Below are 25,004 nucleotides of genomic sequence, written 5' to 3'. Positions count from 1 at the left end.
TGATGATGGCTTCCTCGCGGCACCTAAAACGAAACTGATTGCGGCGTGACGGACGCCAACAGCGACCACCCGTTAGCGCGATTCAAAACCACGAACCAAATTCCCCAATCCCCACGGTCGCGCACGCCAAAACGAACGAACGACATATCCGAACTCCTCCTCCTTCCCGAGCAAGCCAGCCAGGTCCCGGTCCCGGTCGTGCGCGGATCCGCCTTCTCCAATCCGATCGCCCCTGGCGCACCAGCGAGCCCAGATTTATGCGGCCGTACCGCCGCGCGCGCCCCAGCCATGCAGCAGAGTAGCAGCGGGGAACAGGGTTTGACTGCCGCGGAGTTGCGGGGAGTAGATTGGTACTATCATCTGGTCGCGCAATGGCGAGCCTGTCGGACTCTGGCGGCGGCCGGTCTGGCGCGGAGCTGATGGTGCCGCAGTTCCACCTCAAGGCGCTGCACGCCATCCTCGCCGCGCGCGCGCCGCGCCCGATCGCGCCGGCGCCGGCGTCGGCGTCGGCGGCGGTGCGGAGGCGGGACAGGTGGTTCCACCTGCCGCTCCACGCGCCGCCCGCGGCGGAGCACGTCCCGGAGCCGGCCCTCGGGGAGCCGGTCGTGGTGGACGTGTACCTGGCCCCGTCGGCCGGCGCCAGGGAGGAGGAGGAGGTGGTGGAGAGGTGGACGGTGGCGTGCGAGCCCTGGGCGCCGGGGGAGAGGGCGGCCGCCGAGGCGGGGGAAGGGCTGGCCGTCAACAGGGCCTACAAGCGCTGCATCACGCTGCTCAGGTCGCTCTACACCACGCTCCGCCTCCTCCCGGCGTACCGCGTCTTCCGCACGCTCTGCGCCTCCGGCCAGGGCTACAACTACGAGATGGGCTACCGCGTCGGCTCCTTCGCCGCCCCCTTCTCCCGCGCCGACGAGGCGGCCATGCGCACCCGCGGCTTCCCCCCCGTCGAGACCCACCTCGGCCGCCTGGTCGTGTCCGTCCAGTACCTCCCCACCCTCGCCGCCTACAACTTCGAGATCACGTCTCTCTCCTCCGCCATGCTCATCACCGATTACGTCGGGAGCCCGGCAGCGGAGCCTATGCGCTCCTTCCCGTCGTCGCTCACGGAGCCTGCCAGCTCGGCCTTGCCGCTGCCCTCACGGCGCCCCAACAGCTGGGCGTCGCCTGCTGGTGCCTACTGGCCACAGTCGCCCGGGCAGCACGCCAAGTTCTCGCCGCCCCCAACGCTGTACGCGTCTCCCACGCCATCTCCTCCCACGTTCGGTGGCGGCTACCTGCAGTCGCGGCTGAGCGGGGAGACCGCACCAATGAGCATACCGCAAGCGGGCGGAGGGAGGGGCCCTGTCCAGTATCGGAACATGTCCGATCCCAGCAGGGGGTTCATGCTGCCTCCACCTTCACCCAAGAGCGTGCGAGGGGAGGCACGGTCACACGAGTCACTCACAGAGAGCGGCCGCTCATCCCGGAAGGCAGAGGGGCTCCGGATGGCCGATCTCTACGCTAACTTGCCTGCTGCTCCAAAGGTGATTCCTCGCATTTGCATATGCTTAACTGATGATGTTTGTGTGCATAACTGAAAACTCAAGGACAGTTTAGATTGTATGGAATCGGTCTATCCGAAATGCAGCCCGGGGTCTATAAGGGTGGTTGATATGATGTTGTGTCAAGTAGGGTGGAATCTTGGTAATTTTAGTAGTCCCTTCACCAATTCGGTAGGTAGTACTTCCTCCGTCCCAAATTACTCGTCGCTGAAATGGATGTATCTAGAACTAAAATACATCTAGATAAGTACATCCATACGTGCGACAAGTAATTCGGAACGGAGGGAGTAGTATACAAGGTCAGGAGCCTACACGCCTTAGTGTGGAATCTTGGTAATTTTAGTAATCCTCACTAAAGTTAGAAGGCCGTGGCAACACATGCAACCAACCATAAAGTCATGTTGTTAAAACTTCCCTTTCACCAATTCGGTACAAGATTAGGAGCCTAAACTTTAGTCTATTATTCTCATTTAAACAGATACATGATTTCAGCATAAAGAGCGCCCTGTTAGAGCCTTAGTGTGAGCGCACAGCTATTTGTTTGAGAACTAATACATAGCTTGTTTAATTTAGCCTGATATTGTTTCTCGAACATTTAGCCTGATAGTTGTAGTAGCACAATTTGTATCACTCCAGACTGGCGCTTGGTATGATATGATTCTCATAATCTTATGGTGCCGCGGCATACTAAACCTTCTTTTTATTGAATTTTGTTTGATTACTAATGACAATTGTATTGTCAATCTGTACCATGTACACACCATGATTGGAGCATAAGAGTTCACTAGAATTGCTCAAAGCCTGACATGCTATTTTATTTATTTGAATTTACTTATTTAGGCAATGACACCTCACCTGGTTCTTTGTAGATCAAACCTGTCCGGACTAAGTAGCTTTAGTCCTAATAGTATGAAAATGCATATTCGGGTCTCAAAAAAGTAGACAAGTTCCGGAAATATGCATTTTGATACTTTTAGGACTAACTTGACATACTTGTGATACTTTATAGGACCTCTGGTGCACTTTATATCATGGCTGCTAGTTTTATAAGGCCCTGTGAAGTAAGAAAACTCCTTATATTGAGTAAATTTGCGTAAGCTCGCCCTTTTCCAATATATCTCCTCTGTATCCCTGATGCTATTCATAAATTAGTTTATGCATTACACATACTTGGTCGTAGATTCTATGTCAAAACTTGAAAATCTTAATTTTGTTACTCCCTCCGATCCATCTTAATTGTAGCTGATTTAGTACAAAGTCGTACTGAATCAGCGACAATTAATATGGATCTGAGGGAGTATAATATTCATATCTGGGATTGGAAATAACTGTTCCAAAAGTTGATAGATGTGAAACTTGTTATATTCATATTTGATACTGGAAATCACTATGCCGATAGCTGACAAACATAGTGTTCACATTGTAAATCAGTGGATTTCTAAGAATTTTATTTCTAATCTTATGCCCTTGTTTTTTTTTCAATGAGTTGAATTAAACAGTAAGTTCTTCTTTCTGAATTCACCTGTTAGGCCAATTCGCTATGATAAAGATCCGTGAGCACTTGCATTTAAGATCATGTTGCTAAAGAAATGTAATAAGCCAAATCGGCATGTCTCCTTCATAACTGAGCATCTCTCAGTCTCAGTTGGTGGGACTGCATGAGAGATAAACCCGCCTACTCTAACTGAGTTATGATGTTTGGAGTACCAGAGTTCAACTCCTGTTGGCGGAATGTATTCCGTGGAGTGCCGGTGTCTGAGCCGTTCTTGTACAAACAATACCAGTAGGTGCACCTGCTTGAGTTTTCTAAGCATGTCTTCTTCATAAATCAGTATTTAGTAGTTTATCCAAAATAACTTGTTTGTGCACTCCATTTCTGCTCAAACAAATCTTCAAGTGTTTCTTTTTCGCCAACTGATATGTGGGCCACATCTTATAAGAACCTGATACCGATATATTACGGCCTTTTCCTTCTTATCTTTTTTTCGCATGGTCCACAACCTGTGCATTGCAAGTGTGAGGGGATGTTTGGATGTTGGCAAAGTTCTATGCCAAAAGTGGCAGGCAAACGGGTCACCACTCTTCACACCTATGACGGGCAGCATATGAGTCTTATGATTACCTTCATTTTTCCATTGCGCTCTATAAACCAAGGTTGATAGACTAGATTTTATGCCTGCTAAGTCTATATCTTTTGGCCTATATGCAGACTAAGGACAGTAGGGAGGAATCTGGTAGGTTCTCAGGTGTTTTCTCCTCTAGTGGTTCTCCACGACACGGGATTTCAAGGAGTTCAAGCAGACTGTCTACGCAAGATGATACTGATGATGCATATCTTCCTTTTGCTGTGGATGATGTCGATGCACCTGATTCCAGACCTGGGTATGTTTGAGTCCTGCTTCAAATTTGCAAGATATTTCCATGTGGCTCATGACCTGGGTATCCAGTTAGTTAATTAAGCAGTATATGCTACATGTACAGTATATGTTATGTGATGTTTAGTAGTACTTGAGAGCCTTTTGTTAACCCTGTTTAATAAATCTTATCGATCAGCAAAATTTGACGTGCTTCCATGACATGCACTTTACAGGAGCAGTGGTGGTAGGGGGGACCAGTCGGGTACGTCCTCCCATAAATCGCAAGATGCTGCTGTTGGCTATCTTGTCCATCTGCTGAGGTCTGCACGTCCGTTGCGAGATCCTAGCAATTCATCTGTGACATCAAGGGCCGAATCTACCGAAGCAGGCAACACCAGCTCGTTCATGTCCCGTAGAACATCTGATGCATTCGAGGAGCTTGAATCTTTCAAAGACATAAAGGAGAACCTGCTCTCCCGTAGTAGATCTAGAATGCAAGATTCATTCGATAGATCCTAACCTAACGGACGAAGGCTCCCAATCAGCCAAACACACAGGATACTATTACACGGTAAGATCGGTATACTTATCGAGGAATGAGGGTATCTCCATGAGCTATGTATATAACCATCAACTGGCACACTTGTTACACCATCTTGTTCTCAAACTCAAGCAGTCTCGTGATCCGCCTCTGTTGATAGTGTTTTGTATAAAAGCAAAACCGACCGGATTCGTGTTGCTGGAAACCCACTGGTGTGTGTTTGGAATTATATATAATCATCATCATACTGAACTATTTATTTGTTCCATGCCAGCTCTTTGTACTAATGCTCTTGGTGCGCTGCATCCTTGATGTCCTGAGATGAGATTTCTGCGTGAGGGACTGAGGGGCAGTATGAAACCATGAATTCTGCAGCAGATGCATTCTTACTTGCTTTGCGACTGATGCTTCTTACTACCTGGTTATCTGTAAAGCGCACTGCCGGAATCGAAAATGGCAGGTTCGAGCTTGCTTGCAACGTTGGAGTTTCTGCTTTCAGCCTGGCTTGTGTGTATCCATTTCCCTTTTTGTGGCATCTGCCCTTTTCTTCAGAGCAAACGCGTCTCTGTAAACGAGTAAAGTAACGGCAGGAATCATCTTCATCATCCCTTTTGCTTGTTTCGAGTGAGAACGCGCTCCATCCGCTCCAACGAGAGCTGGATAACGCAAATGTTTCCTGAAAATGTTGAGCTGTGAGTCGTCGCAAGCAAGCTTCTGAACCCGTTCAGTTTTAGGCGGGTAACATGAGCACATCTGTTCACAAGGTGGCCGATTGTGTTGATGCTTCTGTTCGCATTTGTGTTTTCCAGGGACAAAACCAGCCAAGTGACAAATAGCAGAAAAAGCCACTGACGCTGTTACCACGCCGCTCTTTCCCAGTTCTGTGATGCATCAGGACGACGGTTACCAGTGTTACCACGCCGTTCTTTCCCAGTTTTGTGGATTCGTCGAAAACTTGTGGGACGCGCCGGACGAACGCCTGTTTGGCGGTGCAGCGGCGCTCAAACAACCCGAGGTAGCGCTACTCTTGCCGTTTTAACTCGAGTGGAAATGGAATCCCACCGGCCCGAAGTGTTCTCGAGCGCTTCCCAGATGTCGCACCACGTACTCTCAAGGATCAATTAATAAATAAAGGAAAGAAAAAGAAAACTCGCTGTTTTGATTTTTTGTGGACCCTGATTAGTGCAACACATGTCGCATGAAGCAATTCCGCCTTGACTTCTTTTATGACAACTTTAGTTATCCGAGGATGGCAACTTTAGTTGTGAAGCATGACAAATTTCTACTCCCTCTGTTCCTAAATATTTGTCTTTCTAGAGATTTTAACAAATGACTACATACGAAGCAAAATGAGTGAACCTACACTCTAAAATATGTCTACATACATTCGTATGTTGTAACCATTTAAAATGGCTAGAAAGACAAATATTTGGAAACGGAGGGAGTATTTGAATGACAAGTTTTAGTTTTTTTTTCGGATGACAATTTTAGTTGCAAAAACATCAGGGCGGTGTTACTTCGTGCCACACGTGTGATACTTATCTTTTTTTTAACACAACACGGATGCAGACGCTCACACATGCCTCGCTGTGTTTTCGAATGGAAACGCTGGTTCGAATCAAAACTCTTTGCAGTGCCCATATAATACCCGCCGAAGGCGTGCGACTCACAGAAAGTTGATCTCTGTGTGTGGCCACGTATCATTCCTTCTTATTTGCAGTGCTAAAGAAAAATATCCATGACGATGAGCTAGTTTCCCTATAAATACCCCGGCCGCCGCGCGTATGGTTACCACGATCCACTCCCCGTTCCCATCTGCACACAACAGTGCCAGAGCTCCTCCTCTCATTGCACCTGCGGTGCGCCGCGTCCATGGCTCCCGCCGACCTTAGCTCGCGCGTCCACGCGGCCGCAGACGCCGCACCCAAGTCCCCCGCCGAGCCGAAGCAAGAAGAGATCAGTCCCGCGGCGGCCGACGTGGAGGCGGGTGGCGGCAGCCCGGGCGGCGACGGCGTCAACTACGTAGCCCGCGCGCAGTGGCTCCGCGCGGCCGTCCTGGGCGCCAACGACGGCCTCGTCACCGTGGCCTCCCTCATGATCGGCGTCGGCGCCGTCAACGAGTCCAGGCGCGCGATGCTCGTGTCGGGCGTCGCGGGGCTCGTGTCCGGCGCCTGCAGCATGGCCATCGGCGAGTTCGTGTCCGTGTACGCGCAGTACGACATCGAGGTGGCCCAGATCAAGCGCACCCGCCGCGACGACGGCGACGGAGGCAGCGGCGACAGGAGTAGCCTGCCGAGCCCGACGATGGGGGCGGGGGCGTCGGCCCTGGCGTTCGCGACGGGCGCCGCGCTGCCGCTTCTGAGCGGCGGGTTCGTGCGGACGTGGGCGGGCAGGGTGGCGGCCGTGTGCGCGGCGAGCAGCGTCGGGCTCGCCGGCTTCGGCGTGCTGGGCGCGTACCTGGGCGGCGCGAGCGCGGTGCGGTCCGGGGCCCGGGTGCTCGTGGGAGGGTGGCTCGCCATGGCCACCACCTACGGGGCGCTGAAGCTCTTCGGAGTGCACGGTGCTTAGGCGCGCGCAAATTACGGGCAGTATATATTTTGCCGCGGGAATAACCGAGCCAATGGATTATTAGAAAACACGACTAGCAGAGTAGCGCTAGGTCTGTTGGCGCTTTGCATTACATGTAGTACTCCGTAGTACTGGTATATTATATTGCTGCTAACGTAACGTGCATGTGGCCGGTCGTACTACTACCAGCCAGGAGGTCGTATATTTGAACACAGATTATGAAGTTTGTTGTTGCTGGCCTATGTAAAGAATGTTGCATGTCATTCTGCATTCGGAAATGTCACAGCTTAAGTATAGTTACAACTTGTCATGAGGTCATTCAAACATTTCAACCGTGTTGCAATGTTGTGAGAGTGTTGCTACACACACGACAAAGTTGCGTCCGATGCATGGACGATCGTACGTGGCAGAGCCAACAGTGCGCGGTAGGCAATTGTTTGTTTTTTGGCTGTTGCTTAGAGCTGTCGGGAGGAAGTATCGTTTCCAGGACGTGCGGGCAAGTGTCGTCCGTAAAAGCAATTTTGATGTTGTGATTTGCTAATGTGTTGTTGTAATGATGTCGTTCCTGTATGCCATTTCCTTCCATGGGTTGGATTGGGCGGCGTGATGTGGCATGGTTGTGCTACCCGAGTTCATCCTCAATCAACCCCGGTCTTTAGCCTCTCCGCCTTCATTGCCCATGTTAGGTGTGGATTTCAGCTGTGTTGGAAGGGGTCTTAGTTTGCGCCTATAAGTGTCACAGAGATGGCATCTACCTCTCGTATGGTGCCGCCTCTTGATATTTCAGTTGCCTATTCGCCGTGCATGCTATAGTTTATTCCACGATGTTGGCTGCTAATCCGCGGTTGAGTTATGTGTTCTTGGTGTAGTCGCGGTTGGTCGTTGTCATTGTGGTAACGATAGCTTAGTATGATAGAAAGGTTCGTTCTTTTCTGTATGCTCAATTTTGCAATGCCCTTTGATGGTGTTGGTGGCAAGCATCGAAACCAGAGCTAGCCGGTGAGGGTCTTGGGTGTGATGATCTCTTAATGCGGTGATATATAACATCCGGCGAACAAAGAAAAGCCATCAACACTCCACGGCGATAGTTGTCGAGTAAGCAGGTGTTGTTATTGCAATCCACTTGTTCACGGCATGCTGAGGCCTCGAGGCCTTTCAATAGTGCCGAGGGCACCCCAGTGCATTGCTTGACTTTACTTCTATGGTGATGGACCACATATAACATCGGTTTATTACTGCTTTGTCAAGTCCGTGTGTCTGTTTCATTCGTTTTTATATTTCCTTTCTTTTCATTGTAATATTTCCGAGTTTACAGAGTAAGGTTTCAGCTCAAATGTTTAACTGATGACTGCGTAGGAGAAGTTAGAAGCCTAGTTTTCTACTCCCTCCGTTCCTAAATATAAGTCTTTGTAGAGATTTCACTATAGACTACATACGAAGCAAAATGAATGAATCTACACTCTAAAATGCATCTACATACATCTGTATGTGGTTCATAGTGAAATCTCTCCAAAGACTTATATTTAGGAACGGAGGGAGTAGTTGTGATACTTTTAGGTAGTGCCATATCCTTAGAGTTACTAAGCTCCCAGGAAATCCCGCGCCCTGGTGAATCGCGGCTGGCGAGCACCGCATTGACCTCGCGTGTAAGTCGTCGGATCGGTCAAGGAGAGCGTTGGTCCTAGTCGCAGGGTGTCGTGGCCTCGCTGCGGACGAAAAGGGGCAGGCCGGCCTTGTTTCGCTTCTTCAGGTCGTATCCACACAGACACCGGGGAGATTGGAATATATTCTAGTTGTGATTTTTTTTTGTAGTGCTAGTTATTTTCTGATCACTTCCGCTTCGGTAGACCCCCTCCAACACAAGGACGGCTAAGATTGTCCCATACCCCTTCATAACGGAGGGCACGATGGGCAAAACTCGAAAAGAGGCCGCCTGCCCGCTGTCCCAATCACAACCCCCACGCCCCCACGTCCTACGCTAATTACGCGCCCGCTAGCGCGCCCACCCCGCTATGTACGCGCGGATAGGCATGCATGCATGCATGCATGGCGCGGTTACGGGCCCCGCTGCCGCCTGCCGCGCTGCACCCCCGCTGCCGCCCGCTTCCGCCTCGCCCGCCACGCCGGCCTGCGGCGCCCGCTTCCGCCTCACGTCGGCCGCCCCCGCTTCCGCCGCGTCGCGTCGCGTCGGCCGCCCCCGCTGAGGCGCTGCCGCCTGCCCCCCGCTGCCCGCTGCCGCCTAGCCTGCCCCGCGTGCCCCGATGCCTCCTGCCCCCCGCTGCCGCGCTGCCGGCTGCCGCCTCGCCTGCCCCGCGTGCCCCGACGCCTATCGGTGGGCGCGCCCGTCCAATGCCCCCGACGAGTGCTCCCATAAAGCCGCCCCCGACCCGCGCTCGTCTCACAGAAAACGCCCCGACCCGCCTCTCCTCTTAGAAACCGTCCCCGATCCCGCCTCTCCTCTCTCCGGCGCAATGCCTCGTGGACGCGGATGCTTCGGCTGGCGTTGGTTCGGCTGGGGAGGCGGCAGTGGAGGCGCAGGGAGCAGTCGCCGGGCGGGAGGCGGCGATGGAGGCGGCGACAGCGGCGGTGGACGCGGCGCCGCGTTGGGCGGTCTGTGGCCCTCTAGCCTCACCGGGCCGCAGACTGTCGATATCTACCGGCACGGCATCCCCGTGCCGCCATCGTGTCGCCTAGCACACGGCTGGCACGTGACGAGAACCGGCTATGCCACGCCTGGGCCGGCACAACCCGGTCCATGGAAGCCCGAAGGTCGCCTGAACTTCTGGCAAGGCCGCGACTTCGACACCGTGGTCACCTTCTACAAGTCTCGGGGCATCCGCGCGGACGCTCCAAACGCGCCCCTTGCGCCCCCCGCCGTCCCGGTCGTGCAGGCCCGTGCCGGTCGGCGCGCTCGCGCAGGTGCCCCGGCTAATCCCGCCGCCGCGCCCGCTGCTCCATCAGGCGCCCCTGAGTTTCAGATCCCGCCGGAACTGGCGGCGATGCAAGAGGAGGGCGACCCGTTGGAGTCGCCGGGTTTGATCCGCGCGATCCGGAACTCCACGTCGGAGACCGGTTGGATGCCGCCGGCGGATATTGTTGACCCGATGGACCCGACAGACGAGCCGGGATACTGGCAGGTGATCAGGGACTCGACCGATACACTAGCGCAGGAGTCGGCTACCGCGGAGGAATTTTTCGGATACTTAGGCAGTTCCGATGACTCAGACGGCGGCCAGACCGTAGTGGTTGATCTTCTGAGTAGCGAGGAGGAGTAGTTAGATTTGTTTTAGTGTTAATCTTTTTTCATGTAAAATTTCGTTCGAATGTAAAATATCCTAAATATGAACGAAATTATGTTGCTTCAATGAGTAATGGAATGATTGTATAATAAACAGGTCTTCGAATAGTAGACGCCCGGTGATAAGTTGAGCTCTCACGGAACCAATAAAAAGCCCCACACCACTGACATGTAAGATCCGGACTGCCATAATACGAACGGCCCCTCTGAACAGCTGCATCAACAGCAATAGATTTACTAAACCAATAATATGAAGCACCAGACGCAGCAGTAGCCTCTTCAGCACTGGGAACAAAATTATTTGCAAATACAAGAATTTCAGCACTGGGAACAAAATTATCTGAAAATACAAAAAACTGCTACAACCAAAATCAAAAGAAATAAAAACACAGTCCAAACAACCCCAGCGTATCGAAAGCACGCACCACCGACGACAGCGCACACACATGCATGTGCCATGCACGCAAACGCACGCATACACCACGGGGTGCACCTAACAGCACCAAGCGCACGTGCATGCGCCATGCACGCAAACGCGAGGGTACGCCACAGGGCGCACCTAACACGAACACTGCACTGCACGCAACCTCAGCAGGGCCAACGTAGGGCCCCACGCAAGGTTGGAACGAAAACGGAGACAAAACGAACGTTGCGTCACGTCCGGCAAGTGTTTTAGGGGTTTTTCACCAGGAAAATTCTAGGAAATGTATCGTGCGTCGGAAAAATATGAAAATTGGCATGGGTGCTGTTGAGGGTGATGCCAACGTGTGGAAAAAGTATCATGCCATTTGGTGGAGTAAAAAAAAGTAGTTGGGAACCCCCTCTGGAAGAGCGAAACGAAGCTCGTTGCACTAGGGGTATGTGATCGCATGCATGCAATTGCACCAAAATGGGCAGACATGTGGGCACGGCTGAAGTGGGGACCCACGCAAGGTTTGAACGGAAACGGACACAAAACGCACGTTGCGTCACGTCCGGCCAGTATTTTAGGGCATTTTTCCTGGGAAAATCCTAGGAAATGCATCGAGCGCCGGAAAAATATGCAAACTGCCGTGGGTGCTGTCGACGGTGATGCCAACGTTGTGGAAAAAGTCTCGTGCCATTTGGCGGAGTAAAAAAAACGTAGTGTGGAACCCCCCTCCGGTAGACAGAAACTAACCTCGATGCACTAGGGTTACGTGATCGCATGCATGCAATTGCATCAAAGTGTGCGTACACGTGGGCACGGCCAACGTAGGCCCCCATGCAAGGTTGGAACGAAAACGGATACAAAACGAACATTGCGTCACGTCCGGCCAGTGTTTTATTGATTTTTGACAGGGAAAACCCTAGAAAATGCATCGAGCGTCGGAAAAATATGCAAATTGGCGTGGGCGCTGTGGATGGTGATGCCAACGTGTGGAAAAAGTTTCGTGACGTTTGACAGAGTAGAAAAAAAACCGTAGTTGGGAACCCCCTCTCCGGCAGACCGAAAAGTAGCTGGTTGCACTGAGGCTACATGATCGCATGCATGCAAGTGCACCAAAGTGTGCGTACACGTGGGCACGGCCAACGTAGGCCCCCACGCAAGGTTGGAACGAAAACGGATACAAAACGAACGTTGCGTCACGTCCGGCCAGTGTTTTATTGATTTTTGACCGGGAAAACCCTAGAAAATGCATCGAGCGTCCGAAAAATATGAAAATTGGCGTGGGTGCTGTCGACGGTGATGCCAACGTGTGGAAAAAGTCTCGTGCCATTTGGCGGAGTAAAAAAAGTACCTATCAATCAATGTATTTTCGATAATGGTTGTTTTAAAAAACGAACGCAAGTAATGATTGGGAAAAAAACTAATGAATGGGTTCTTAGAAAAAAATTAATAGATAGGCCCCGCGTATACATGCATATCCATCGGGGGTCAAAGCCCAAGTGGACGCCGCCTCCACGCCTCCACGATCGCCAGTCCACGCCGCCTCAACGCCTCCATGCCGCCTCCACGATCGCCTCCCCCGACGCTGCCCCCGACGCCACCTCACGCCGCCTCCACGATCGCCTCCCCCGACGCCATCTGCGGCCGACGCCGCCCCCGACACCACCTCACGCCGACGCCACGATCGCCTCCCCGACGCCATCTGCGGGCGACGCCGCCCCCAACGCCACCTCACGCCTACGCCATCTGCCACCGACGCCAACTCACGCCGACGCACCAGACAGCGACTGCCCTGACACGATCTGCCCCGACGCCATCTGCGGCCGACGCCGTTGCCCCCGTCGCCACGTAACGCCGACGCGCCCAAGTTGGTCAACACAGATTCGGACCTACTTGCATGTTTCATGTGCTTTATCATGGATAACCTTGATCCTAGAATTTTTTGTCCTAGATCATTAGAGTGTGTAGTTAGTGCACTAAGTACTGCGTAAATACATGCATACATGAGTGGCTGATACATGCACCGTAGATACCATAGTTTTTCTTAGTTCTGTCAAAACCACCTAAGTGTTTGGCTATAGTGTAGTTTTCCCAAACACACCCTAAGTTGCACCTTGGAATATGTAATGTGAATGAGGTTATATATCTATGAATTTTATTTGCAGGTTGCGACCGACGCCATCTGCCACCAACGCCACCGTGCCGTCGTCCCCCAGGGCCGGCCCTGATCCCATGGCACGAGGTACTATGCATTCATCATGTTTATCATGTACCCATATAAAGTAGCTAACATTATTTTTGCTCCTATTCCTAGCGACGGTGGAGTACGGAGATATTTTTTGTTCGGTTGAGAAGTGGTGTCTCTTGGTCAGCAAACTAAACTCTAGGCAGAAAAAGCGTTTTGCAAGCACTAGTCCGGAAAAAATGCTGATGATTCCTAGTGTGCTCATGCGAAAATGTTTGCTCAAGTTCATTATTAAATCATATGGGTTGGACAGAAAAAGGTTCATCATGCCAACAAAAAATGGTGTGATATCATTGCGCACCGAAGATGTGTTTGACATTTTCGGGCTACAGAACAAGGGCAAAGATGCCATGAAAGTGCTAGGAAAAGGGGGGTTAAAGGCGAAGGTGAAGGTGCCTAGTCGCTTTCTAGATTCCAATACGGGGGAAATGATGATAGACGAGCTGATTGAGAACATCGTTGCCAGTGGCACGTACGATGATGATTTTCTCCGTAGAATTTTTCTGGTTCTTCTAGGCACGGTTCTTGCACCGCAGTCCATGAAAGAAGTTCCTAATGCTTATTACAAGTTAGTGCACGATGTGGAGGCCATCAAAGCATTTAATTGGAACGCGTTTACTTTACGCGTTTGCGTTGAAGGCTTCACAAAGACCTTATCAGATCTTACAAAATTTACTTGGCCGATCGGAAACCTTGCCCTCCTACAGGTAAATCTTATGTTATATTTGTTTCTTTCGAACTATAGTTTGTGAAAAAATTTTGCTAATATACTTCATGTTCATGCAGTACTTGTTTTGGGACAAAGTGCAGCCACTGGATGATGAGGCATTTGATCCATTGGCTCATGAATATCCGTTGATGCTTAATTGGTCAGAAGATGAGGCTAAGAAGCGTGACGCGTACGACACGTCATACGGCCGTGGTAATGGGACGGCAAGTTACTATTAATATGTTACTATTTCGTACTGCATGCACTTATGTTACTATTTATATGTTGAGAAATTTATATTGATTTTACCTGTCACAGATTGATGACGTGATAAGTGAGAAGTACAGGCAGACATTAATTGCTCAACAAGGAAGAAATGCGGAGGAAGAATTAGAGCAAGAATTAGAGCAAGAAGATGGTGCCCAAAAAAAGAAAGATAATAGAGATGAGGCTTCATCGAGCAGGGATAGTACATTAGATCAAGTGATGAAATGCATCAAAGATATGCAAAAAGAAATTAGACTTCTCCCTCAAAAATGTGCTGAGGTAATATGAGTGATGTTCAGTTTACATTGGATTATTCATAATTTATGCATGTAGTTAATGCTTTCGATGTGTCATTGCAGATAGTAGTGGAGAAGCTGGAGAAGAAAGGTCTTGTATTCAAGCCAAACAAGGGGTCTGATGGTGACATTGAGTTTGTGGAGCATAGTGAAGACTGGGTGGGGAAGTATGTGTTGGAGATCGTTGCAGAAATTAAAAAATTTCTACGCATCACCAAGAACAATCTATGGAGTCTTCTAGCAACGAGAGGGAAAAGAGTGCATCTACATACCCTTGTAGATCGCGAGCGGAAGCGTTCAAGTGAACGGGGTTGATGGAGTCGTACTCGTCGTGATCCAAATCACCGATGACCGAGCGCCGAACGGACGGCACCTCCGCGTTCAACACACGTACGGTTGGGGAAGACGTCTCCTCCTTCTTGATCCAGCAAGGGGGAGGGAGAGGTTGATGGAGATCCAGCAGCACGACGGCGTGGTGGTGGAAGCAGCGGGGATCTCGGCAGGGCTTCGCCAAGCTCAGCGAGAGGGAGAGGTGTCACGGGAGGGAGAGGGAGGCGCCAGGGGCTTGGGTGCGGCTGCCCTCCCTCCCCCCTCTTTATATAGGGCCCCTGGGGGGCGCCGGCCCTAGGAGATCCAATCTCCAAGGGGGGGTGGCTGCCAAGGGGGTGGCTTGCCCCCCAAGCCAAGTGGGGCGCCCCCCACCCCTAGGGTTTCCAACCCTAGGCGCAGGGGGAGGCCCAAGGAGGGCGCACCAGCCCACCAGGGGCTGGTTCCCCTCCCACTTCAGCCCATGGGGCCCTCCGGGATAGGTGGCCCCACCCGGTGGACCCCCCGGGACCCTTCCGGTGGCCCCGGTACAATACCGGTGACCCCCGAAACTTTCCCGGTGGCCGAAACTGAACTTCCTATATACAATTCTTCACCTCTGGACCATTCCGGAACTCCTCGTGACGTCCGGGATCTCATCCGGGACTCCGAACGACTTTCGGATTTCCGCATACTAATATCTCTACAACCCTAGCGTCACCGAACCTTAAGTGTGTAGACCCTACGGGTTCGGGAGACATGCAGACATGACCGAGACGACTCTCCGGTCAATAACCAACAGCGGGATCGGATACCCATGTTGGCTCCCACATGTTCCACGATGATCTCATCGGATGAACCACGATGTCGAGGATTCAATCAATCCCGTATACAATTCCCTTTGTCAATCGGTACGTTACTTGCCCGAGATTCGATCGTCGGTATCCCAATACCTTGTTCAATCTCGTTACCGGAAAGTCACTTTACTCGTACCGTAATGCATGATCCCGTGACCAAACACTTGGTCACATTGAGCTCATTATGATGATGCATTACCGAGTGGGCCCAGAGATACCTCTCCGTCATACGGAGTGACAAATCCCAGTCTCGATTCGTGCCGACCCAACAGACACTTTCGGAGATACCCGTAGTGCACCTTTATAGCCACCCATTTACGTTGTGACGTTTGGCACACCCAAAGCACTCCTATGGTATCCGGGAGTTGCACAATCTCATGGTCTAAGGAAATGATACTTGACATTTGGAAAAGCTCTAGCAAACGAACTACACGATCTTGTGCTATGCTTAGGATTGGGTCTTGTCCATCACATCATTCTCCTAATGATGTGATCCCGTTATCAATGACATCCAATGTCCATAGTCAGGAAACCATGACTATCTGTTGATCAACGAGCTAGTCAACTAGAGGCTCACTAGGGACATGTTGTGGTCTATGTATTCACACATGTATTACGATTTCCGGATAACACAATTATAGCATGAACAATAGACAATTATCATGAACAAGGAAATATAATAATAACCATTTTATTATTGCCTCTAGGGCATATTTTCAACAGTCTCCCACTTGCACTAGAGTCAGTAATCTAGTTACATTTTGATGAATCGAACACCCATAGAGTTCTGGTGTTGATCATGTTTTGCTCTAGGGAGAGGTTTAGTCAACGGATCTGCTACATTCAGGTCCGTATGTACTTTACAAATATCTATGTCTCCATTTTGAACATTTTCACGAATGGAGTTGAAGCGACGCTTGATATGCCTGGTCTTCCTGTGAAACCTGGGCTCCTTGGCAAGGGCAATAGCTCCAGTGTTGTCACAGAAGAGAGTGATCGGGCCCGACGCATTGGGAATAACTCCTAGGTCGGTAATGAACTCCTTCACCCAGATTGCTTCTTGTGCTGCCTCTGAGGCTGCCATGTATTCCGCTTCACATGTAGATCCTGCCACAACGCTTTGCTTGCAACTGCACCAGCTTACTGCCCCACCATTCAAAATATACACGTATCTGGTTTGTGACTTAGAGTCATCCAGATCTGTGTCGAAGCTAGCATCGACGTAACCCTTTACGACAAGCTCTTCGTCACCTCCATAAACGAGAAACATATCCTTAGTCCTCTTCAGGTACTTCAGGATATTCTTGACCGCTGTCTAGTGTTCCATGCCGGGATTACTTTGGTACCTTCCTACCAAACTTACGGCAAGGTTTACATCAGGTCTGGTACATAGCATGGCATACATAATAGACCCTATGGCCGAGGCATAGGGGACGACACTCATCTTTTCTCTATCTTCTGCCGTGGTCGGGCATTGAGCCGTGCTCAATTGCACACCTTGCAATACAGGCAAGAACCCCTTCTTGGACTGATCCATATTGAACTTCTTCAATATCTTGTCAAGGTACGTACTTTGTGAAAGACCAATGAGGCGTCTTGATCTATCTCTATAGATCTTGATGCCTAATATATAAGCAGCTTCTCCAAGGTCCTTCATTGAAAAACACTTGTTCAAGTAGGCCTTTATGCTTCCCAAGAATTCTATATCATTTCCCATCAACAGTATGTCATCCACATATAATATGAGAAATGCTACAGAGCTCCCACTCACTTTCTTGTAAACACAGGCTTCTCCATAAGTCTGTGTAAACCCAAACGCTTTGATCATCTCATCAAATCGAATGTTCCAACTCCGAGATGCTTGCACCAGCCCATAGATGGAGCGCTGGAGCTTGCATACCTTGTTAGCATTCTTAGGATCGACAAAACCTTCCGACTGCATCATATACAATTCTTCCTTAAGAAAGCCGTTAAGGAATGCCGTTTTGACGTCCATTTGCCATATCTCATAATCATAGTATGCGGCAATTGCCAACATGATTCGGACGGACTTCAGCTTCGCTACGGGTGAGAAAGTCTCATCGTAGTCAACCCCTTGAACTTGTCGATAACCCTTAGCGACAAGTCGAGCTTTATAGATGGTAACATTACCATCCGCGTCCGTCTTCTTCTTAAAGATCCATTTGTTTTCTATCGCTCGCCGATCATCGGGCAAGTCTGTCAAAGTCCACACTTTGTTTTCATACATGGATCCTATCTCGGATTGCATGGCTTCAAGCCATTTGTTGGAATCTGGGCCCGCCATTGCTTCTTCATAGTTCGAAGGTTCACCGTTGTCTAACAACATGATTTCCAGGACAGGGTTGCCATACCACTCTGGTGTGGAACGTGTCCTCGTGGACCTACGAAGTTCAGTAGTAACTTGATCCGAAGTACCTTGATCATCATCATTAGCTTCCTCTCTAGTCAGTGCAGGCACCACAGGAACATCTTCCTGAGCTGCGCTACTTTCCGGTTCAAGAGGTAGTACTTCATCAAGTTCCACTTTCCTCCCACTTACTTCTTTCGAGAGAAACTCTTTCTCCAGAAAGGACCTGTTCTTGGCAACAAAGATCTTGCCTTCGGATCTGAGGTAGAAGGTATACCCAATGGTTTCCTTAGGGTATCCTATGAAGACGCATTTTTCCGACTTGGGTTCGAGCTTTTCAGGTTGAAGTTTCTTGACATAAGCATCGTATCCCCAAACTTTTAGAAACGACAGCTTAGGTTTCTTCCCAAACCATAATTCATACGGTGTCGTCTCAACGGATTTCGACGGAGCCCTATTTAAAGTGAATGCGGCAGTCTCTAAAGCATAGCCCCAAAATGAGAGCGGTAGATCGGTAAGAGACATCATAGATCGCACCATATCCAATAGAGTGCGATTACGACGTTCGGACACACCATTTCGCTGAGGTGTTCCAGGCGGCGTGAGTTGTGAAACTATTCCACATTTCCTTAAGTGTGTGCCAAATTCGTGACTCAAATATTCCCCTCCACGATCTGATCGTAAGAACTTTATTTTCCTGTCACGTTGATTCTCAACCTCACTCTGAAATTCCTTGAACTTTTCAAAGGTCTCAGACTTGTGTTTCATTAGGTAGACATACCCATATCTACTCAAGTCATCAGTGAGAGTGAGAACATAACGATAGCCACCGCGAGCCTCAACACTCATTGGACCGCACACATCAGTATGTATGATTTCCAATAAGTTGGTTGCTCGCTCCATTGTTCCGGAGAACGGAGTCTTGGTCATCTTACCCATGAGGCATGGTTCGCACGTGTCAAATGATTCGTAATCAAGAGACTCCAAAAGTCCATCTGCATGGAGCTTCTTCATGCGTTTGACACCAATGTGACCAAGACGGCAGTGCCACAAGTATGTGGGACTATCATTATCAACCTTACATCTTTTGGTATTCACACTATGAATATGTGTAACACTACGTTCGAGATTCATTAAGAATAAACCATTAACCAGCGGGGCATGACCATAAAACATATCTCTCATATAAATAGAACAACCATTATTCTCGGATTTAAATGAGTAGCCATCTCGAATTAAACGAGATCTTGATACAATGTTCATGCTCAAAGCTGGCACTAAATAACAATTATTGAGGTTTAAAACTAATCACGTAGGTAAATGTAGAGGTAGCGTGCCGACGGCAATCACATCGACCTTGGAACCATTCCCGACGCGCATCGTCACCTCGTCCTTTGCCAGTCTTCGTTTATTCCGCAGCTCCTGCTTTGAGTTACAAATATGAGCAACCGCACCGGTATCAAATACCCAGGAGCTACTACGAGTGCTGGTAAGGTACACATCAATAACATGTATATCACATATACCTTTGGTGTTGCCGGCCTTCTTGTCCGCCAAGTACTTGGGGCAGTTCCGCTTCCAGTGACCACTTCCCTTGCAATAAAAGCACTCAGTCTCAGGCTTGGGTCCATTCTTTGGCTTCTTCCCGGCAACTGGCTTACCGGGCGCGGCAACTCCCTTGCCGTCCTTCTTGAAGTTCTTCTTACCCTTGCCTTTCTTGAACTTAGTGGTTTTATTCACCATCAACACTTGATGTTCCTTTTTGATCTCCACCTCCGCTGATTTCAGCATTGAATATACCTCAAGAATGGTCTTTTCCATCCCCTGCATATTGAATTTCATCACAAAGCTCTTGTAGCTCGGTGGAAGCGACTGAAGGATTCTGTCAATGACCGCGTCATCCGGGAGATTAACTCCCAGCTGAGTCAAGCGGTTGTGTAACCCAGACATTTTGAGTATGTGCTCACTGACAGAACTATTTTCCTCCATCTTACAACTGAAGAACTTGTCGGAGACTTCATATCTCTCGACCCAGGCATGAGCTTGGAAAACCATTTTCAGCTCTTCGAACATCTCATATGCTCCGTGTTGCTCAAAATGCTTTTGGAGCCCCGGTTCTAAGCTGTAAAGCATGCCGCACTGAATGAGGGAGTAATCATCAGCACGCTGCTGCCAAGCGTTCATTTCGTCTTGGTTCTCTGGGATGGGTGCGTCACCTAGCGGTGCTTCTAGGACATAATCTTTCTTGGCAACTATGAGGATGATCCTCAGGTTCCGGACCCAGTCCGTATAGTTGCTGCCATCATCTTTCAGCTTGGTTTTCTCTAGGAACGCGTTGAAGTTGAGGGCAACGTTAGCGTGGGCCATTTGATCTACAAGACATATTGTAAAGATTTTAGACTAAGTTCATGATAATTAAGTTCATCTAATCAAATTATTCAAAGAACTCCCACTCAGATAGACATCCCTCTAGTCATCTAAGTGAAACATGATCCGAGTCAACTAGGCCGTGTCCGACCATCACGTGAGACGGACTAGTCAACATCGGTGAACATCTTCATGTTGATCGTATCTTCTATACGACTCATGCTCGACCTTTCGGTCTTCCGTGTTCCGAGGCCATGTCTGTACATGCTAGGCTCGTCAAGTCAACCTAAGTGTATTGCGTGTGCAAATCTGGCTTACACCTGTTGTATTCGAACGTTAGAATCTATCACACCCGATCATCACGTGGTGCTTCGAAACAACGAACCTTCGCAACGGTGCACCGTTAGGGGGAACACTTTCTTGAAATTATTACGAGGGATCATCTTATTTAAGCTACCGTCATTCTAAGCAAATAAGATGTAAAACATGATAAACATCACATGCAATCAAATAGTGACATGATATGGCCAGTATCATATTGCTCCTTTGATCTCCATCTTCGGGGCGCCATGATCATCTTCGTCACCGGCATGACACCATGATCTCCATCATCGTGTCTTCATGAAGTTGTCACGCCAATGATTACTTCTACTTCTATGGCTAACGTGTTTAGCAATAAAGTAAAGTAATTTACATGGCGTCATTCAATGACACGCAGGTCATACAAAAATAAAGACAACTCCTATGGCTCCTGCCGGTTGTCATACTCATCGACATGCAAGTCGTGATTCCTATTACAAGAACATGATCAATCTCATACATCACATATATTTCATTCATCACATCCTTTTGGCCATATCACATCACAAGGCATATGCTGCAAAAACAAGTTAGACGTCGTCTAATTGTTGTTGCATGTTTTTACGTGGCTTCTATAGGTTTCTAGCAAGAACGTTTCTTACCTACGTAAAACCACAATGTGATATGCCAACTTCTATTTACCATTCATAAGGACCCTTTTCATCGAATCCGATTCGACTAAAGTGGGAGAGACAGACACCCGCTAGCCACCTTATGCAACTAGTGCATGTCAGTCGGTGGAACCTGTCTCACGTAAGCGTACGTGTAAGGTCGGTCCGGGCCGCTTCATCCCACAATGCCGCCGAAACAAGATAAGACTAGTAGTGGCAAGAAAATTGACAACATCTATGCCCACAACAAGTTTGTGTTCTACTCGTGCATAGAAACTACGCATAGACCTAGCTCATGATGCCACTCTTGGAGATCGTTGCAGAAATTAAAAATTTTCTACGCATCACCAAGAACAATCTATGGAGTCTTCTAGCAACGAGAGGGAAAAGAGTGCATCTACATACCCTTGTAGATCGCGAGCAGAAGCGTTCAAGTGAACGGGGTTGATGGAGTCGTACTCGTCGTGATCCAAATCACCGATGACCGAGCGCCGAACGGACGGCACCTCCGCGTTCAACACACGTACGGTTGGGGAAGACGTCTCCTCCTTCTTGATCCAGCAAGGGGGAGGGAGAGGTTGATGGAGATCCAGCAGCACGACGGCGTGGTGGTGGAAGCAGCGGGGATCTCGGCAGGGCTTCGCCAAGCTCAGCGAGAGGGAGAGGTGTCACGGGAGGGAGAGGGAGGCGCCAGGGGCTTGGGTGCGGCTGCCCTCCCTCCCCCCTCTTTATATAGGGCCCCTGGGGGGCGCCGGCCCTAGGAGATCCAATCTCCAAGGGGGGGTGGCTGCCAAGGGGGTGGCTTGCCCCCCAAGCCAAGTGGGGCGCCCCCCACCCCTAGGGTTTCCAACCCTAGGCGCAGGGGGAGGCCCAAGGAGGGCGCACCAGCCCACCAGGGGCTGGTTCCCCTCCCACTTCAGCCCATGGGGCCCTCCGGGATAGGTGGCCCCACCCGGTGGACCCCCCGGGACCCTTCCGGTGGCCCCGGTACAATACCGGTGACCCCCGAAACTTTCCCGGTGGCCGAAACTGAACTTCCTATATACAATTCTTCACCTCTGGACCATTCCGGAACTCCTCGTGACGTCCGGGATCTCATCCGGGACTCCGAACGACTTTCGGATTTCCGCATACTAATATCTCTACAACCCTAGCGTCACCGAACCTTAAGTGTGTAGACCCTACGGGTTCGGGAGACATGCAGACATGACCGAGACGACTCTCCGGTCAATAACCAACAGCGGGATCGGATACCCATGTTGGCTCCCACATGTTCCACGATGATCTCATCGGATGAACCACGATGTCGAGGATTCAATCAATCCCGTATACAATTCCCTTTGTCAATCGGTACGTTACTTGCCCGAGATTCGATCGTCGGTATCCCAATACCTTGTTCAATCTCGTTACCGGCAAGTCACTTTACTCGTACCGTAATGCATGATCCCGTGACCAAACACTTGGTCACATTGAGCTCATTATGATGATGCATTACCGAGTGGGCCCAGAGATACCTCTCCGTCATACGGAGTGACAAATCCCAGTCTCGATTCGTGCCGACCCAACAGACACTTTCGGAGATACCCGTAGTGCACCTTTATAGCCACCCATTTACGTTGTGACGTTTGGCACACCCAAAGCACTCCTATGGTATCCGGGAGTTGCACAATCTCATGGTCTAAGGAAATGATACTTGACATTTGGAAAAGCTCTAGCAAACGAACTACACGATCTTGTGCTATGCTTAGGATTGGGTCTTGTCCATCACATCATTCTCCTAATGATGTGATCCCGTTATCAATGACATCCAATGTCCATAGTCAGGAAACCATGACTATCTGTTGATCAACGAGCTAGTCAACTAGAGGCTCACTAGGGACATGTTGTGGTCTATGTATTCACACATGTATTACGATTTCCGGATAACACAATTATAGCATGAACAATAGACAATTATCATGAACAAGGAAATATAATAATAACCATTTTATTATTGCCTCTAGGGCATATTTCCAACAGTATGGTCCATCAAAATACAAATCATCAAAATATTGGACAGATGTAAAATCAACTCCTGCAAAAGAAGATATGGACAACAGGGTGGACGGATCCTTCACCACTGGGAACGGGAATAAATTGGCGCGTGAGAAAGGTGTGCATCACAACACACCTGGTACAGGTGATGAAGGCGACCCCTTCGTTATTGAGGACAATGGTAATTCACCCAACCCATCTCTTGCGACGGTAGACACGAATGACTTTCCGGCTATTACTTCAACCCCCAAGAATATGAATGAAGTGTCAGACGGGTCTAGCGCCGATAAATCTGAGGAGATTAGTATGGATAGTCTGAACACCCGTATTAAAAATGCGAAAGAAAATGGCACTCCGGAGAATGATGGGAAAGAGAATGATGGGAAACGCAAGAGGAAACAGTCAAAATATTGTCTTTCACCTTACCAGCAGAACGGTGGACGTAAACGTGCAAAGAAAAGTAAGTGCTAGGTAATTTATTCTTGCAACATACTTCTGTCCTTGCATGCACACTTTATTAACTCATTGTTTCTTACTATTTTAGGTCTGTTTGGTATAAGAGCTGCTATGATTAATACTGATTACATTAATGAGGATCACATAGAGGCCGCGAAGGTTTATATCCGGACACTGGCAGACTCGGAGAAGCTTTGCAGCAAAACTGTCGTGCACATGACGGGAATTGGTGGGGAAACATGTACACCTGAAATGCTTGAGGCCATCATTTCGAAAAAGTGGTTGCATGGCGGTGTAAGTATTAGCAATAATTTATTAAGTTGTACATGTTATTTACATAAATTATCTAATAGGCGTATTGCTATTATGTTATTTTGTAGGTCATCAATAGTTATTGCAACCATATGCAGACCCATAATCCTCGTGCTGACCGTCACATATTATCATCTTGGGTGTCCCACTGGCTTATTCTTCGTGCTGATGGAAAGGTTAACAACTCTAAGAGGCATTTTATGGATCACTTCACAAACCAAACTAAAATGGTGTCTAGAGTTACTGAAGAGTATTTCATCAAAGATAAGGTACTTCAGTTTAGTATGATCATTCGTAGTACATCTATGTGTACACCAACATGAATAAACTTTGTTGTAGGCATACTTTCCTTTTCATGTGGAAGAAAATCATTGGATAACAGTTCTTATGCACAACAAGAAAAAAGAGTTTCAAGTTTTAAACTCTACTGGTAAATGCAACAAAAGAGTTCTTGCAAAGATTGCTAAGCTGGTAAGCTTGCAACGTTACATAAAACAATATATAGTTATTCGAAACGTACTTCATATGGATTTGTCATTTTTATTTCAGAGGGCAGAAATAGCAAATGATACAAAGGAGGTGAATGCTCTTATTGAAACGGAACATCCTGACGTATCATCCTGGCCAATAAGGGAGTACCATATGCCGTCACAAACAGACGGGTATGTTGCAAATGTTGAATTAGTATGTACTTGTCTGATCCATCAATAATTGACTTGTGGTTTCTTGCAGAGTCTCTTGTGGTCTTTTCGTGGTGAAATGCGTTCAAAACTGGGACGGAGATGATTGGACATTTGAGTTTGATCAAGATGAGGTTAATGCTTCAAGGGGACGCATTCTAGCTGAAATACTTTTTTCAGAGTGCAACACGAAGGAAGTAGTGAAAGAGAAGATCCTTAAGATCATGGAGAAGAAATGAGTCGGAGGATGGGGTGTTGGCTATTATCTCCACTAAATAAACGTGTCGTTGTCGGTACTTGATACAATTTTCATAATAAGACATCTCTATATTGTAATGCGGCATGGTTTAGCATGTTCCGCAAATAAATAAATGTGCCGTGGTCGGTATTTGCTACAATATCTATTTTTCAATGTCACTCTTATT

At 49.0% G+C, this 25,004-nt stretch overlaps 3 protein-coding genes across 3 annotated transcripts; all 3 read left to right on the top strand.

Moving 5' to 3' along the window:
* The first annotated feature begins 57 nt into the window (after positions 1-57).
* On the top strand, positions 58-4,702 carry LOC109740566 (autophagy-related protein 13a). The gene is made up of 3 exons (XM_020299620.4): positions 58-1,520; positions 3,748-3,920; positions 4,129-4,702. Exons 1-3 carry the CDS (start codon positions 372-374, stop codon positions 4,412-4,414), a joined length of 1,608 nt encoding a protein of 535 aa, XP_020155209.1. The 5' UTR covers positions 58-371; the 3' UTR covers positions 4,415-4,702.
* Positions 4,703-6,216: 1,514 nt separating this feature from the next.
* LOC109740579 (vacuolar iron transporter homolog 2-like) lies at positions 6,217-7,300 on the top strand. Its single transcript, XM_020299633.3, has one exon. The coding sequence runs from the start codon at positions 6,309-6,311 to the stop codon at positions 7,002-7,004; it is 696 nt and encodes a 231-aa protein (XP_020155222.1). The 5' UTR covers positions 6,217-6,308; the 3' UTR covers positions 7,005-7,300.
* Positions 7,301-12,266: 4,966 nt separating this feature from the next.
* Positions 12,267-24,818, top strand: LOC141026072 (uncharacterized). The gene is made up of 12 exons (XM_073502028.1): positions 12,267-12,559; positions 12,877-12,953; positions 13,596-13,663; positions 13,743-13,889; positions 13,984-14,211; positions 14,292-14,395; positions 23,101-23,591; positions 23,676-23,881; positions 23,968-24,168; positions 24,239-24,370; positions 24,449-24,561; positions 24,632-24,818. Exons 1-12 carry the CDS (start codon positions 12,267-12,269, stop codon positions 24,816-24,818), a joined length of 2,247 nt encoding a protein of 748 aa, XP_073358129.1.
* Positions 24,819-25,004: the final 186 nt, after the last annotated feature.

Source organism: Aegilops tauschii, chromosome 6 (genome assembly GCF_002575655.3).
Source record: "Aegilops tauschii subsp. strangulata cultivar AL8/78 chromosome 6, Aet v6.0, whole genome shotgun sequence".
Taxonomy (NCBI): domain Eukaryota; kingdom Viridiplantae; phylum Streptophyta; class Magnoliopsida; order Poales; family Poaceae; genus Aegilops; species Aegilops tauschii.
The sequence above is the reverse complement of the archived record's forward strand: the minus strand, read 5'-3'. Positions and strand labels throughout refer to the sequence as shown.